The 16,765-nt window shown below is 35.6% G+C and overlaps 1 protein-coding gene across 1 annotated transcript in view; it reads left to right on the top strand.

The window, feature by feature from the left end:
• The window catches only part of SEMA3D (semaphorin 3D), a 278,459-nt gene that overhangs the window by 244,223 nt on the left and 17,471 nt on the right, over positions 1–16,765 (top strand). Inside the window, exons 12-16 of the mRNA XM_049893901.1 lie at positions 941–1,163; positions 3,535–3,623; positions 5,307–5,348; positions 9,249–9,406; positions 11,659–11,723. Coding sequence (XP_049749858.1) covers positions 941–1,163; positions 3,535–3,623; positions 5,307–5,348; positions 9,249–9,406; positions 11,659–11,723 — 577 coding nt within the window. The remainder of the gene's footprint in view (positions 1–940; positions 1,164–3,534; positions 3,624–5,306; positions 5,349–9,248; positions 9,407–11,658; positions 11,724–16,765) is intronic.

Genomic DNA, 16,765 nt, shown 5'->3' with positions numbered 1-16,765 from the left:
CCTCTTCCACAAACTTTATTCTCTATGCCTTCATCAAATAATCAAACTTTTTTATTTCCAAAAGAATATATTAGCCCTGTTAAGAATCTGAATGTGATATCATAATAAGTTTGTTCTATTTGAGGTAATTTACTACATTCAAATATGTTTAAATTATAAAATAGATTTAGAATGTGGGGTATTCTTTGAAGAAATAAATCAAATTATAAAATAATTTCCCTCTTTTTTCATGTTCCCCGGATAATAGCCGCATCCCATCAATTTACTTTGTACGAGTTTGAACTTTTTGCTTATCACCGCCAGGGGGCAGAGTATGCTAACTATTGACTTCTTGGATGCTAAAATCAGAAAAGTGGCGAAGTAGACGAAATAGAAAATTCCCTGAGGGTTTCTTCACAGATCCTTTAGGGGAGGCGCTGTTGAATTGTTCACAATATGATTTTCACATCTGTTATAAATAACTAGGTAATTACAATCTCATACTATTAAAGGTTTTTCAAATGCAGTTTTTGTGGTCTGTTGATTTGTTCTTTTTAAAATTTTTAATGAACAAGGTTTTAATTTAAAAAGTCAGTCTTAAATTTACCCAAAGGAAATGGGAAATAGTGGTTTTCCATATGTTTCCATATTTTTAGATCAGTTTCTTAACAATTATTTCAACTGAAATTTAATGTATCTTCATGAGAAACAATAATCCAAGTTCACTGTGGAAACCTTAGCAAAAACAGATTTAAAAAAAATGTAATTTAAGATATATTTGAGAGATAAGCCGAATTTAAATATATGTAGGTACACTGCATTCATTTCCAAGTACATGTGATTCCGTATTGACTCCATTATATTTGTTCATTTTATGTTATCAATGATAAACCTTAAAAGCTTAATTGAAAGTGTGCAAAAAAAAAAAAAAGTCTTTGCTCCCTTCCACATTTCTTTTCAGTGTCCAAGCAAGACTTATGACCCACTGATTAAATCCACCCGGGATTTTCCCGACGATGTCATCAGTTTCATAAAGCGGCATCCTGTGATGTATAAGCCTGTATACCCAGTGGCGGGAGGACCAACATTCAAGCGAATCAATGTGGACTACAGACTGACACAGATAGTGGTGGATCACGTCATTGCAGAAGATGGCCAGTATGACGTAATGTTTCTTGGAACAGGTTAGCACAAACCAAATTGACTCTAAATGATGCATGCTTTCTTTCAAAGCATAATTTAATATTAACAAAGAAGACAAAAATTTCAAAAATGCTAATTAATAAAAGTAAAAACGAGTAATTATTTGCTAACACCTAGGCAAGGTTTCTTAAAATTGCATAGAATATGCTCTTAATTGATAATCGTGAATTTCCCCTACCCTCCTTTACTGCTGTTTGAGATTTGAAAACATATTGTATATTATGACTGAAATGTGTCTGCCATAGATTAGGTGCTCAATACATGTTTGTTTAACGACTGTGGACTAAAACAAATAGGGCATTGTTCCTTTATTTTCAAATTTCACGTTTTCCTTTCTCTGCAGAGACATTTGATAAGCCTTACCCCCAAATGATCCATTCACCCAATTTTGAGAGTCACTGACTCAGTTGACTTAAGATAACTTTTCAAAAAGTTAAGCATGATTTTGAAAAGCTCTCTAAGTGGTAATTTCTTGGGGATTGTTTTTCCCTGTTCTTAAATTCTGTGGATTAAGCATCGCTCTCATAATTGCAGCTTGTTTTGCTTTTTTGTTTTTTGCTTTTTTGTTTTATTTTGCTTTTTATCTGTCAACTCAGTCATTATAAAATGATTTCTAAAAAAATGTTTTGTTCCAGAAAGAGGAATATTGCTCATTTGGTAAGTTTCAAATGTAAGAAAGGTATTATCTAATAATGTTATATGGGTTCCAGTGGTAGTGTAGATAATATGTATCATCAAAACAAAAGCACCACAGTCTAGGTAATATTGTGTAAATTTAGTGGATCAAGCATTGCATAAAGAAGTAGAAATTAACATGTTTTCAGTACACTGCCGTTTTTATTGAAATGGGTTTTTGGAAGTGCAAATCAAATTTAAAATATTCTTATTTTTTTAAAGTATGTTGGTTTCACAGAAGTTAGGTTTTTAAAGAAGCGTTTGTATGACAGATGCCAAAGGCATGAGAGAACATCAGTTAGTCAACTTCTATTGTGTTACACATGACAATTCCTAGGCCCAAGGGAGTAAGTGATGCTCCCAAAGCTACAGACATGGCTACTGAAGAGTCAAAATATGAACTAATTAACTTGTCACTAATTCTAGTGAGTTTGCCACATTGCCCACCGAAAACTCATTCCTAGGTTTTAGTTCAGTGTTAGAAATGGTGTCCAGCCACTAGGTGGTACTACTTAACTTTTGCTGAGAAAATTATAGTGATAAAAGATGGATTTTTAATTTTTACATTTGGAAAATATATGTTTAATATTTTTTAAAGAGCCCAGAGTCATTTAAAAACAGTTCAATAATCTACACTATTTTGTGCAAACAAGATCAGTAACACATATGTTAATATACTTCAATACCAGTGTTCACAAGTTTAAAAACATCTATTTCATATAAATCAATTTCCAAGTGGAAAATTTTCTTTTTTTTCTGAAATGTTATTTTGATTGTCTTTCTGAAGTTGCCTGCAACCTTGTGGAATTGCAACATAAGATGCTCTATTTAACATCTTTTCCAAACTTTAACTTTGGGTTTACATTTTCATCCTTCTTGTTTACTTTTAAGTTGAACTAAAATAATTTTGAATAAAACTTCACCTTCCAGCCCAATAAAATTTTTCTATTAATAAAGTATATTTGATAAGTTAGCTATAGCTTCCCTCATGTAGATATCACCAGGGATTTCTCTTTCATTTGTTACATGTTAGAAAAGTGTTATCAGAAAAGGCAATTATAATTACCTTTATGGTGAATTGAATATAATAAGTACTTAATAAAAATTTCTTAGATTGGAAAAATGGAAAAAATTTCTTAGATTCATTTATCTGTATATGTATACGCGTAGCCAAACTTGTTGCTATCAACTTGATTTCAACTCATAATGACCCTATAGGACAGAGTGAAACTGTCCCATAGGGTTTCCAAGGAGCTGCAGCTGGTGAATCCGAACTGTTAACCCTTCAGTTTGCAGCCCAGCTCTTAACCACTATACCACCAGGGTTCCATTAGAGAGAGAATTTCACATTTTAATTTAAATAATATTTTAATTAAGCTACAAAAATTTTGTTTCACCTTTTTATTATTTCAGCCAATATTTAAATGAGACATATATATTCATATTTCTAGGAATATACTCTGTGTATATACTTTCTAACATTCTCTTTATAAAAATGTGTTTCATTAGCTAAAAACTATAGTATTTAGGAAGGAAAACATCATATACGTTAAGCTTTACTTCTTGTATGTTTCACTTAATCTGATTTCTTGAAAGACATACGTAGATTGCTAGAAATGACTTAAAATTAAATATTGAGATAGAAACAGCAGGTTTATGGGGTGTGCATTTTTTCAGACATTGGAACAGTCTTGAAAGTTGTCAGCATTTCAAAGGAGAAGTGGAATACGGAAGAGGTTGTGCTGGAGGAGTTGCAGATATTCAAGGTGAGACTCAGTCCAGACTTACGGGAGAAGAGATAGATGCATTTGTTTTCATGCATCATCAGTTTTTGAAACTAGCGACTTTATTTTTTCTCCTTCCTAAGCAATGAGGGGGAGGGGAGGGGGACAAAGTTAGAAAAGCAACTAAGAGTGGGACCCACCTTCTTCTAAATTAGGTACACTGAATTAGGAGCGCCTTGGATTGCTCATTACTGCATTCTCTAAGCATGTCGTCAGGCAAATTGCCACGTTAGAGGAAAACCTGAGGTCTCTTTTACTATCCAGATGCTTTTCTACTTTATAAATTTTACTTTTCAATATTTCCCCAATTAACTTGAGAAAATTGAACGTGTGTATAAATCAAGTATCCCTGCCTTTCTCTAAGGAAATGAAAAAAAAAAAAAAAAAAAAGGAGTTGCATAACAATAAGTCTTCATGTATCGCTAGATACCCCCACTCTCCAAAAGAGTTAATAGATCAAAAATAGTAGTTCTTCAGTTTTCAGGAATTTGACTTTTTATAATAAATTTGAATTGTAGCATTCTTTGTAGTTCCTCAATGAAATTTAAATTAAAATTATATTCTGAAAATAGCATGAGAAATAGTTTATTTCTTAGGAATGAGCTTTTAAAAAATATACTGTGTCTTTTATAACTTTTTTGGTGTGACAGCTTATTTTTAAAATGAACTATTTCCCTTTAAACCTCTTTCACCTTAAAGGAGAGTCCAGCCCTCCACTGTTAGGAGCTTAAGTTAATTGACTTGCTGTTTCCACAGGATCCTGTTTACATTGTGGTGATAATAGTGGTCAAGGAGTTAACAAGAACAAGACCTGATATCTGCCATCTATTACAAAAGAAAATTTTGTGTGGTTTGTAAGGGAAAAGCCGATATCAAATATAAATGTGAACTCAGAGGCCAAAAATAAAGCCTCCACAGCACAGATAGGCAAACTAAAAAGAGTCTCATTCAATGGTTTTTAGATAATGGTCAAGAGGAATTGTTTGGATTCCACTGTTAGGATTCAATAATGGCCATTTTTTTTAATTCATAACAAAAAAAATTTATTGATAGCACTTTCTCACATTAACGTTTTTATTTTGTATATTTTTCTTAAATCTTCAGCATCTGCTACTATCTATTAGTAAATACTGGCCAGTGAGAAATTAATAACTAGCAAACAATAGATACATAGATATAGATGAACATTTTTAAAAAATCCCATCTTTTTAGTTTGGAAGTTTTTGTGTTCATGCTTCTGACTGTATATTGCATTTATAGAGCCATATTTTTTACAGATAAAATTGACCCTAGTTCATATCATGAAATCACGTGCATCGGTATCTTGTATCATTCCAGAATGTACATAGTCTTCTGCAAGGAGCACTATAACGTTTCAGAACTCTGCTACATAAACAAGTTTTTGAGTCACTGATCTAAGTAATAGCAGAAAAAGGCAATAAATAATTATGGATACTTTAAAGTAGCTATTTCCATCATTTCCATTAAGGTGGAATCACTACACATTGGAAGAAAATGGAAAACAGCGAGATTCGCTTTCTCCCCCTGTGTTATAGAGCCTTGAAATTTACTTCAATGATATTTTGTACAAAATAAAACAACATATTGTTTAATGTAAAAGCCTGTTAATGATTATCTTTGTTGACATTTTACTTCTATTTTTAGCACTCGTCAATCATCTTGAACATGGAATTGTCTCTGAAGCAGGTAATTTCTAATTTTAGTGTAAAAATTAACCAACAAAAAACAAGTTTCTTGAATCAAAGTTGTTTTTAGGGAAAATCTATTGAAATTGGAAGTTAAATTATAAACAATGTGAAAAGCTTTAGATCATTTTTTCATTTTCATTGGCTAGAGACCATTGTTTCAGATTTATTTTAGGAGATATGGAACCAAATTTCATTATTTGAATAATTCATTTTTTTTTCCTTCATATGGCTCTTGGAAACCCTGGTTAGGAGCTGACTGCTAACCAAAAGGTTGGCAGTTTGAATCTACCAGGCACTACTTGGAAAACCTATGGGGCAGATCTACTCTGTCCTATAGGGTTGCTATGAGTTGGAATGGACTCAACGCTAACAGGTTACGCGTTTTGGCACTTGAAAATGCAGGTCACTTTCCTAGTTTTGTGAGGATGTTTTTTTTCTGTGAAAGCCTTAGAAATCCATGTAGGATATCATCTCTAGTCATTAAAAATGTTTTGTTTTTAATCATAGAGTCTAGGAGTTGTAATATGGACTGATGTGGCAAGCAACCCTAGAATCAATTTCATGTGCCACCACTTAATATCCAATTACCAGAATCAATTTCCTTAACAGTAAAAGTAGAAAAATAATTACTGCCTCAACCTTTTGAGGAACAAAGGGATATATATGCCAGCGTTAACATTTTTCTGCCCCTGAAGGTTACTGACAGGCATTTGAGCCATTTTAATGTCTGGCATCATGGTGGATACTGGTACAATTGCCTAAAAAACAAGGAAGTTAATCTACACCACATTTTGAGTGTTGAGAGCCATTCGTATGAGGGGATGCATCCCAGAGGAGTGATTGTGTGAAACTTTTTATGTGTCTTTTGGCTTCTGTACAGTAACATAAGGCTTGCAAGTATGTTTACTATTTCCTTTGTGTTATTGAAAAGGTAAGGTTACTGGCATATTCAAGCAAATAAGTTATTTTTTGGGTGAAAATAATTTGTGACTCACTTCCTGGGTCATAGGACCAATATGTCCCGAAAGTGTGATGCACTTCATGGAACTTGGTACCGATATGGCTCACTCTAAATCAAACCGATAACAGTTATGTGTAATACGAGCAATGTTTATTTAGCATTTTATATATATTTTTGGAAAGTTGAGTAAGATATTTTATGGCTCAAGTGTAACCAGGAAGTGTGATGCGCCGTGGGACTGATATGTCCCACATGTGCGATGTGCTTCATGGAACATGGAACTGATATGTCCCACTTGCAACTGGTACCCATTTTTTCAGATAACAAAAACTCCCAACAATGATTCAGTATCCATTCCATTGGTGAAAAAGCATGGCATCACCAATAAATAAAATAATAATAATTCACCCATGAAACAGTTAAGAGTGTTGTGAGTTTAAATGAGATGCCTGCCATAGGCAAAGTTCTAAGCAGAAAAAAAAAAGCAGAGACCTGGCATATTATAAGTGTTAAGTAAATGATAATTAATTATAATAATGATAATAAATAATATTATTTCACTTTTCCTGGTATCACACCACAAATCCAAATTGATTAAACAGATTCTGAATTGCATTACCATTTCTATATGTACCTCCAAGATTTAACGTCACGTGGTAATATATTCACATTAAGGTGTTGCTAAAATTGACTTTATCTATTCAGCCTAGTATTGCACAGCAGTTATTAGGGAAAAGATCTAAATAGGTTTCTTCTTTGGGACCTCTAGCTAGCTCCTAAGTAGAATGGAACTCATGAGTCAGCCTAAAAATCCTTACCCACGTACATACATAAACACACACTTGCACATGTGTCTTCTTTGTTATTTAGCCAGGTGATCGCCCATCAGTTTTCAGCTCCCATTCATTTGTTCATTCTTTCAACATTTATTTCTTGAAAGCCTACTGCTGTGTTTCGAGAGCACATAAATGAATGAGTGACGTGGCACTTAGTCTCCAGAAGATCATGGTGGAACTGGGAGACAAAGAGGCATGCCAATAATGCAGAATAATAATGTCAGAATGTGCAAGGGAGAGAATAATAATGTCAGAATGTGCAAGGGAGATAGAGGAGAAAAACTTGTCTAAAAGTGGGTGGGGGGAGCAGGGGACAATGGTTGAGACAGGTAGCCTGAGCCATGAAAGATGTTGTAGTTATCCAGAAAATTAAAAAGCAGGATGGGATGGGGAGCCTATGCCAAGTAGAAGGAGAGAACATTTGCAGATGTGTGGAGAGTGATAGACCATAGCTAATTCTAATTGGTTTGTGTGCAATTGATGTGCTGATGGGGAAGGCAGATAAAAATTAATCTGGAGACGAATGCTTGAGCAAAATTACGCATATCCTTACATGTCCTCTGCAGAAGTTTAAATTTTATCTAAAGAGCAATAGAAACCATGAAAGATTTGAAACAGGAGAGTGTTATGATAAGATTTTCCTTTTAGAAAATCAGGCTGGTGACAGTGTAAAAGATGGATTGGGTCCTGGAGGAGGAGGTGGGGATTGCTGGAAAACAAGGCTGAAGCCAGAGAAAATAGTCAGGACACTTACATGTAATCCAGGAAAGAAATGATAAGGACCTAAACAAAGGTAGTGGCAGTGGGGAGGGAGTGGAGGAAACAGATTAGAGAGTTCTATAAGAGAGAGAATGGAAAAGACTTGGTGACAGATTGAATGTGAGAGAAAGCGATTCAAAGACAACTCCCACGCTTCTGTCTTGGGTGACTGAGTAGGTAAATGTGCTTCTCACCAAGATAGTGAAGGAGGAGGAGATTTAAAGGAATAAGTGTGCTTAGGTTTGGATATGTTGTTTCCAAGATACTTCTGAATCTTTGTACAATAACAGGGGTAAAGAAAAGAGAATAGGAAAGAGGGAATTCAACATTTGATGCAAAGAGCAATCCGCAAAGGAGAAGATGACTCAGGCAGGCATAAAAACCGAGGGAAAATAAAGAGAGTTCAAGGAGGGAGTAGTTCATAGCGCCAAACTCTATAGATAAATTAAATAGACTAAATAATAAAGAGTGTCGTTGCATTTAGCAACTATGAAATCTTAGCTGAGAGTTTTAATGGCTGCTTTATAGGTCTAAGTGAGATTTCTTCTGAGTGCATCTATGTTAGTTATGCTGAAATCTATTTGTAAAATGTTTTTCCTCCATTTGAAGCTTGTCATGTTTACTAGAATTAGCCATGAGCTTTTTAAATGCATAGACTCTGGATTATTCATCTGTATATTCCACCCACACACTCTAACTCAAATGAATACATGCGGGGACTAGCGCATCAGATTCAGGGCTTAGTTTCAAAATAATTTTATTTGCTAAAGATTTTTCAGTATTTTGCAGGATTTCACTTCAGATTTGGCATCCCTCAAACCTCCTTGATATTCTCTTCACAGTAATACCAAATTCATTCTCTCCCATTTATAATCCATTTCCCCTTCAGGTATCAGCACCTCATTACCAAGTGAAATGGTTAGTTAAAACCACAGTTTTCTCTCATGGACAGAGCCATGGAGGAGAAAGACCATCAGTTTCGCCTGTAGCATCTGTGCTTGATATAGTCTACCAAAGAATATTTTCAACTATTGAGAAAGAATTTGACATCTTAATTCCTCAGTCTAGCAGCTGGTTTTTGACCTTCTTAAATTACTGCCAAGGTTACTCTAGCTCTGTAGAATGTCATCCATTTCAGTATCATCATCTTCAAACCACCATCCTGCCAGGGGCAGAAGGGATTGACTTATTTTGCTCTTTGTTATATATCTGTACAAGTGTTTACAATGGTCAGGACACCCGGGGAGATGTATTTAGACCTATGATGTGGTATTCAAGAAAAGGAAGTTCTTAAGACTCTTCTGAAAGATGCTTCTAATTCATTTGTTTTGCTGGTTTGCAGCAACAATTGTACATTGGTTCCCGAGATGGATTGGTTCAGCTCTCCCTGCACAGATGTGACACTTATGGGAAAGCTTGTGCAGACTGCTGTCTTGCCAGAGACCCCTACTGTGCCTGGGATGGAAATGCATGCTCTCGATATGCACCCACTTCAAAAAGGTAAGAGGAACATCACATGATTATGAAGCCTTCCTTTCTACACCATGATCATCTCACACGAATGGCCTATTTTATAGTGAAAATTAAAGAATAAGTATATAAAAAATCCCCCACCCCCAGTGCCGTCGAATAGATTCCGACAAAATATAACCTGTTATAAGGATATTAAAATTAAAATGTTATTTTATCCCTTTATATAAAAGTGAATTTTGAAGGAGGATAAAATTGAATGTTCTGAAATTCTGAAATCTGGACTTTAAAGAATTCTGATAAATTGTATTCTTTTCCTTTGACTGTATCAAACATTACTAAAAATTTGTTTTGCCTTGCTATTTTACTCTTTCTACAGTCCTTCATCTCTTCCTCCTTTTTTCCAAATATGTACATACTCATACATGCTGTTTGTAAATAATGCATAAATACTTCTGTGTGTAAAGTGTGGTATGTTTTTATATCACAGCACATCCCAGTGATTCTCAGCAAAATTTATTTTTATGCTAATAACTCTTACTTGAGCAAATTCTGCCACTCAGATGTACTTAACAACAAACTCTTGCCCTGCTGTTTGTAGTTCACTGCTGGATGTGCTCTTAAAAGTACCACTTTTTTGAGCCAACAAGTTCCAGCTAGGAATTTATTTTATGTAGACATTTGCAAAAATACCACTAAGTTTTATGTTCAAGGATATTCAGCAGAGCGCTGCTTATAGTAGCAAAATAACTGGAAAAAACCTGATTGATACTGGCTAAATACATAATGGTAAGGTTTTTTAGAAATTTGGTTGACAATACCAACATTTTCTGAAGAACTGTTCAAATTTTCCTTTTTTGCTCTAGGAAAAACTTCCAAAAATTTTAGATGATATATATATTGTTTTCATCTTTGGGCCTTTATTAGTGAAATAAGATAACAGGGAAACATATGCCACTTCTTCTACCACCTATGCACTTTTTTCTTTTTTAAATTTTACTGATTTGTCAAATTCCAAAGTCTAGGGATCATAGATTGAGTATATAGTAAAATAGGAAATACTGCTTAAAGTTAGGAGACATTTTATGTTTCCTTAATTCCCTGAATTAAATATAAATTGGTAAGTACTATAATACAAGTTGAAAGTAAAAATGTCACCAACATTTTGTTATGGTTTTTGTCCAAGAATCTAGTCATCATAGTAAGTCTTTGGGGAATGCTTTACTAGAAGCTGAAAAACAAGAATGTTCATTAATTGGTAATAAACCTTCAGTTTGATGAATTGACCTTGTTCCTTAAAAAGCCAAGGTTTAAAAACATTCTCGACCTTATGTTCCTTATACTGTCATAATTTTTTTCTTCCTGTACTCCCCAAGACTCTATCTCTGATCTTGCAGACATGCCACTGTGATGCTTTCCCTTACCTAGCATAATGTGAGCTAAAAAGAAGTATAAAATGGATCAATCTTGTACAAGGTTGTCATCCGGTCAGCGTTACACTTAAGCAACAACCTTTTATGATCTCTGAGATGGCAACATAAAATGGGCAAAGCAAATGAAAATGTACTAGAAGAGTATAAGAGTTGTTAAACTAAAATGAACAGATTTTTTTCTTTCTTTATAGAGTGGTTACTGTTTTCTCTTAAGGAAAATATACGACAACAATGCACAAAGTCATTGTTTATTATTGTTATCAGTACACTATGCAGAAAAAAATGTGTCTACATAACAGCAGATAGAAGTAGCATGTGGTCATTCATGCCATATCAAACTTGTAGTTCTGTTTCAAGAGACAATATTTAATTTGCTGCTTAATCAAATCTATGTAACAATGACTATCCATATGATAAGGTGTTTTGTATGTGTGTGTACTTTCCTCCCTACTATCTAAAGCTCTTTTACTTCTTATTACTTTCCAATGACTGACTGAAAAAGAGTAGAGGGCTAGTTATTCTCATCTGATGTCTATTAAACACAAATTATATTCATATTCAACCTGTTCCGTTGAATAATTTGTGAAAAGTCAGAAAAAAAGAAAACAGTAGTACTTAAATAAAACTCTGGTCATCTTATTCTCAAAACATGGTTTGTTCTATTAGGACCCTAGCACTAGTAGTGTTTGAGTTAATGTTGGATTGAATTGGAATGGAGACCTGTATTTAAGTTGATTAGTAAGACAAGTATAGTTTTTCATCGCTCACTGTTATTAGTGTTATATGTAAACTCTCCATATTACAAATACCATGCTTAAAGTTCTAAACAATTTAATCTCTTTTCTGTAGGCGAGCTAGACGCCAAGATGTGAAGTATGGGGACCCAATCACCCAATGCTGGGACATCGAAGACAGTAAGTATAGGTTTACTATGCTTTCCTCCCTTTTAAACATTTAAACCTAGTCTTTGTATGTCTTATTATATGACTTAAAACATCTATGTGGAAAAAATAGAGACTCATACTATTATATAGGATGATCTCATTTTGTATAATGGTTGTATTCTGGAAAAGCAACAGGAGATTTTATAAATCAACCCCATGTCTCTATGCCTAGGTCAATGATCCTTTGTTACATCATTATTTGTTTCATATGTCTTTTAAAGCCTTCTAGTGTCTTTTTTTTTTTTTTTCTTTTTTACTGCCTTATCCATCCTTATAAAATTTGAAAATTGCTGTTAGAGATAGAGCAGGATATAGCCTAAAATATTTGAGCATTTGGAATAAGCTCAGACACCCTCCCAGAAAGACCCAATAAAAGTATAGACACTTATTAGAAACTTTAGGTAACCTGCACTTCATTTTTTATTTACATATTTATTAATCAGTAAATATTTATTAAGTGTCTTCTATGTGCATGTAATTGTTTTGGGTATACTGTGAGACAAAGAAACTCCTCAGCTTATGGTTTCTTTTGAGAGATACCATAAGACACAATTAGTGACATGGAACTTTAGAGAAAAGAGAGATCACCAGATGCTGTATTATTCAGGGACAATTCCATTGTGTGGAGGAGCCTAGAAGTCTGAGTAGGCGAGGGGTAGAGTGGCAAATAGAGAGGAGGCCCAGGGGGTGAGTCTGATAACAGAAAAAAATTTTGCATGTGTGAATTTTTCCAAAGATGTAGTTATTTTCCACAATCAAACACTGCTGTCAGATAGAAAGCACACACACACACACACAACTGGGGAAAATAAAGCATTGCTTTTCCTTTTTTATCACGTGCTTCATCAAAAGCACTTCCTTCTTCCTCCCACTGACATAAATAAACAACCCATATTTCATACCCTATAACTCACGGTCCTGAGGTGTTTTCTTAATTTAAAGACAAAAAAAATGATTATTTTAAGTTCATGCATGTGAAAGCTGGACAATGAATAAAGAAGGCTGAAGAAGAATTGATGCCTTTGAATTATGGTGTTGGTGAAGAATATTGAGTATACCATGGACTACCAAAAAAAGGAAGAAGTATAGCCAGAATGCTCCTTAGAGGCAAGGATGGTAAGACTATATCTCACATACTTTGGACATGTTATCAGAAGGGACCAGTCCCTGGAGAAGGACATCATGCTTGGTAAAGTAGATGGTCAGTGAAAAAGAAGAATATCCTCAACCAAATGGATTGACACAGCGGCTGCAACAATGGGCTAAAGTATAACAATGATCGTGAGGATGGTGCAGGAATGGGCAGTGTTTCATTCTGTTGTACATAGGGTTGCTATGAGTCTGAACTGACTCGACAGCATCTAACAACAACAACATTTTAAATTCATAATTTCATTCTTCTGAAAAATAAGTTCTAGTCCAGAATAGTTTGTTTGACCTCTTCTTCTAACGTATAGGTGATTCACTGTCATTCAGTGTCATGACATTCACTGTCGTGTCAATGCTGTTTCATTCAGCATTACTCTGTACTATGTATATAATTCTGTTCATGTGCATATGAGATTCAACAGGGACTGTTATAGGTATTTAGGTACACTGATGAACAAAAATGAAAACAGCACATTCATGGGACTTATATTCAAGTGTGTGTTAGGGATGGGAGCAGGCAATAAACATAAAAACAGGTAAAATATATGCTATGTCTGATAATGATGTTATGAAGAAAGTGATATAAAAAACACATATGTGCCCAAGACAGTCACCATTATTGTTTCATTTCACCATATCCTATTCTTGCTGTAACCCATTGCACACAGTCTTTTCTAACCATCATTCCGCTGAATCCATTCTTGTCAGGGTCACCAGCAATTTTCTCCTTAGCAAACCCAATGGTCAATTTTCAGCTCTCATTTTTGCTTAAATTCTAACTCCCTCTACCTTGAATCATGCTCTTCATTTGACTTCTATGCAGTGGTGTGCTAGAGCCAGCTCATATGGCCCCATAGGAATTTTGTGAATGACTTGAAGTCTGCCAGGGAGAGAGTGTCTCCACAAAAAAAAAAAAAAAAAAAAAAACCCAGCAGGCACTATGAACCAAGGCTTTTTGTTTTCAGAGATTTGGCGTCCCAATACACCTCTGCTTCTATGACACCATGTCCTTCAGGTTTTGCTCTTAACTTACAGACTGCTCTTTCTGAGTGTTCTTAGCTTTAGTTTTCTTCCCACCTTCTAAATATTGAAGTGCCCAAGCTACTTTTCCACTCTCTTTCTATTCATTCCCTAAGTCCATCAATTTCAAAACCATCAGATGCTATTTGACTATTCCAAATTCATACTTCCCTATGTGTCAGACTTGTATGTTTGCTGTCTTAGTTATCTGTTGCTACCGTAAGATATACCACTGACGGGTGATTTAACAAACAGAATTTTTTTTCTTAAAGTTTAGGAGGCTAGAACTCCAAATTCAGGGTGCTGGCTCTAGGGGAAGGTTTTCTCTCTCTGTTGGCTCTGGAGGAAGGTCCTTGTCTGTTTTAGCTTTTGCTTTCGGGTGATCCTCATGTGGTGTGACGTCTTTCTTACCCCATCTCTGCTTCTCTCTCTTCTTATATCTAAAACAGATTGACTGAAGACACCCGTAAAAACCTGTTGCCGTCAAGTCAATTCCAACTCATAGCAACCCTAGAGGGCAAAGTAGAACTGCCTCATAGGGTTTCCAAGGAGTTGCTGGTGGATTCAAACTGATGACGTTTTGGTTAGCAGCTGAGATCTTAATCATTACACCACCAGGACTCAAGACACACCTATACTAATCCTGTCTCAACATAACAAAGACAACCCATTTCCAAATGGGATTATAACCACAGGCATAGAAGTTAGGATTTACAACATATATTTTGGGGGAACACAATTCAATCCATAACATTACACCCTTTGCCCCCCCATTCATGTCTTTCCCACATACAAAACACATTCACCCTATCATATCATCCCAAAAGTCTTAAATCAACTTCAAGTCCAAAATCTCATCATCTGAATCATCTAACTCAAATACGGGTGAGGCTTCAGACGTTTTCCATTTTGGGGCAAAATTCCTCTTTATCTGTGAACATGTGAAATGTAGACTACAAATTATCTGTTTCCAAAGTACAATGGTGGAATAGGCACAAGGTAGACATTTCTATTAGAAATGGGAGGAATTGGAAGGAAAGAAAGGATAAAAGGCAGCAACCATGTTGAAAACCCAGTAGAACAATTTACATTAGTTTTTAAGGCCTGAAAATAATCCTCTGATCTCTGAGATCGTCTAGGTAATGGCCCTGGCCTCCATACTCTGGGTGTTGGCTGTGCTCTCTGGATTCTGGGTGTAGACCCCTCAGATCTTGGCTTCAGCTCTGCCTTCCAGGCCCACTGGGATAGTAACTCTGCTCCCTTGCCTTTGGGGGGGCCCCATTTTCCTAGTCCCTCTGAATGCCTTTTCTCCATTGTCCAATCATATATTCATCATTTCCTTTTAAAGCTTCACCAGAAGCACATTTACCATCCACATTGCTAGCAACACACTGTTGCTAGTGCCATATGTATTCACTAAGACCATACAGACTTTCTGTAAAGCTTTCCTTACTGCCTTCTGAGCCCTCACCGGAAATGCCTTTGACATCCATAATTCTACCAACAGTCTCTTCAAGGCAACCTAGGCTTTTACTATTAAACCAAAAATCAAACCTTTTGCTGTCGAGTCGATTCTGACTTCTAGCAACCATATAGGACAGAGTAGAACTGCCCCATAGGGTTTCCAAGGAGTGGCTGGTGGATTTGAACTGCCAACCTTTTGTTTAGCAGCCTAGCACACCTTAAAACTCCTCCAGCCTCTACCCATCATTCAATTCCAAGACCACTTACACATTTTAGGTATTTGCTAGAGCAGCATCCCACTATGGAAACCAAATTCTGTCCTAGTTACCTAATGCTGCTGTAACAGAAATACCACATATAGGTGGCTTTAACAGACAGAAATTTATTTTCTCTCAGTTTAGGTGGATAGAAGTCTGAATTCAGGGTGCCAGCTCTAGGGAAAGGCTTTCTTTCTCTGTCAGCTCTAGAGGAAGGTCCTTGTCTCTTTGAACTTCTGCTCCTGGACAATCTTCCTGTAGTATGGCATGTCTCTTCACCCATCTCTGCTTCTCTTGCTTGTTTGCTTAATACCTTTTATGTCTCAAAAGAGATTAACTCAGGGTACACCCTACACTAATCCTGTCTCATTACTATAGCAAAGACAATTCCTTCCCAAATAGGATTATAACCGCAAGCATAAAGGTTAGGATTTACAACACATATTTTAGGGAGACACAATTCAACCATAACACTTGCATGCCTACTAAAAGCTCTATAATCTGCTTCCTAATGGGCTAATAAGCATCTCAAACTTATGTCTGAAAAATGATTCTTGTTATCTTTTCAAAACCTTTCCGTTCTGCAGACTTTCCCATATTAATAAATAGCCCCAGTCACCCAATTGCTTAGGTCAAAAAGCTAGGAGTCATCTTTTTATTCTTCTATTGTTTTCACATCTTATATTCAATCTCTTGATAAATGTGGCTCTATAACTATAACTATCCCACTTCTTACCACCTCTGCAGATGCCAGCCTAACCATAGCCACTGTACCTCTTTAGTAGCCTTCCCTACACTCCTTCAGCCTATTCCCCACTTGTAGCCAGAGTAATCTTTTTAAAACATAAATCAGATCGATATTCCCCTACTCAAAATCTTTCAGTAGCTTCTTAGCACAGCTATTAAAAAATCCATAGCATTTACCATGGCCTATAAGACTCTAAACGATGCAGGAAGCATCAAAAGAAGATGGAAGGAACACACAGAGTCAGTATACCAAAAAGAATTAGTTAGCATTCAACCATTTCAGAAGGTAACATATGATCAGGAACCAATGGCACTGAAGGAAGAAGTCCAAGCTGCACTGAAGGCATTGGCGAAAAACGAGGCTCCGGGAATTGA

Source organism: Elephas maximus, chromosome 8 (genome assembly GCF_024166365.1).
Source record: "Elephas maximus indicus isolate mEleMax1 chromosome 8, mEleMax1 primary haplotype, whole genome shotgun sequence".
NCBI lineage: Eukaryota > Metazoa > Chordata > Mammalia > Proboscidea > Elephantidae > Elephas > Elephas maximus.
The sequence above is the reverse complement of the archived record's forward strand: the minus strand, read 5'-3'. Positions and strand labels throughout refer to the sequence as shown.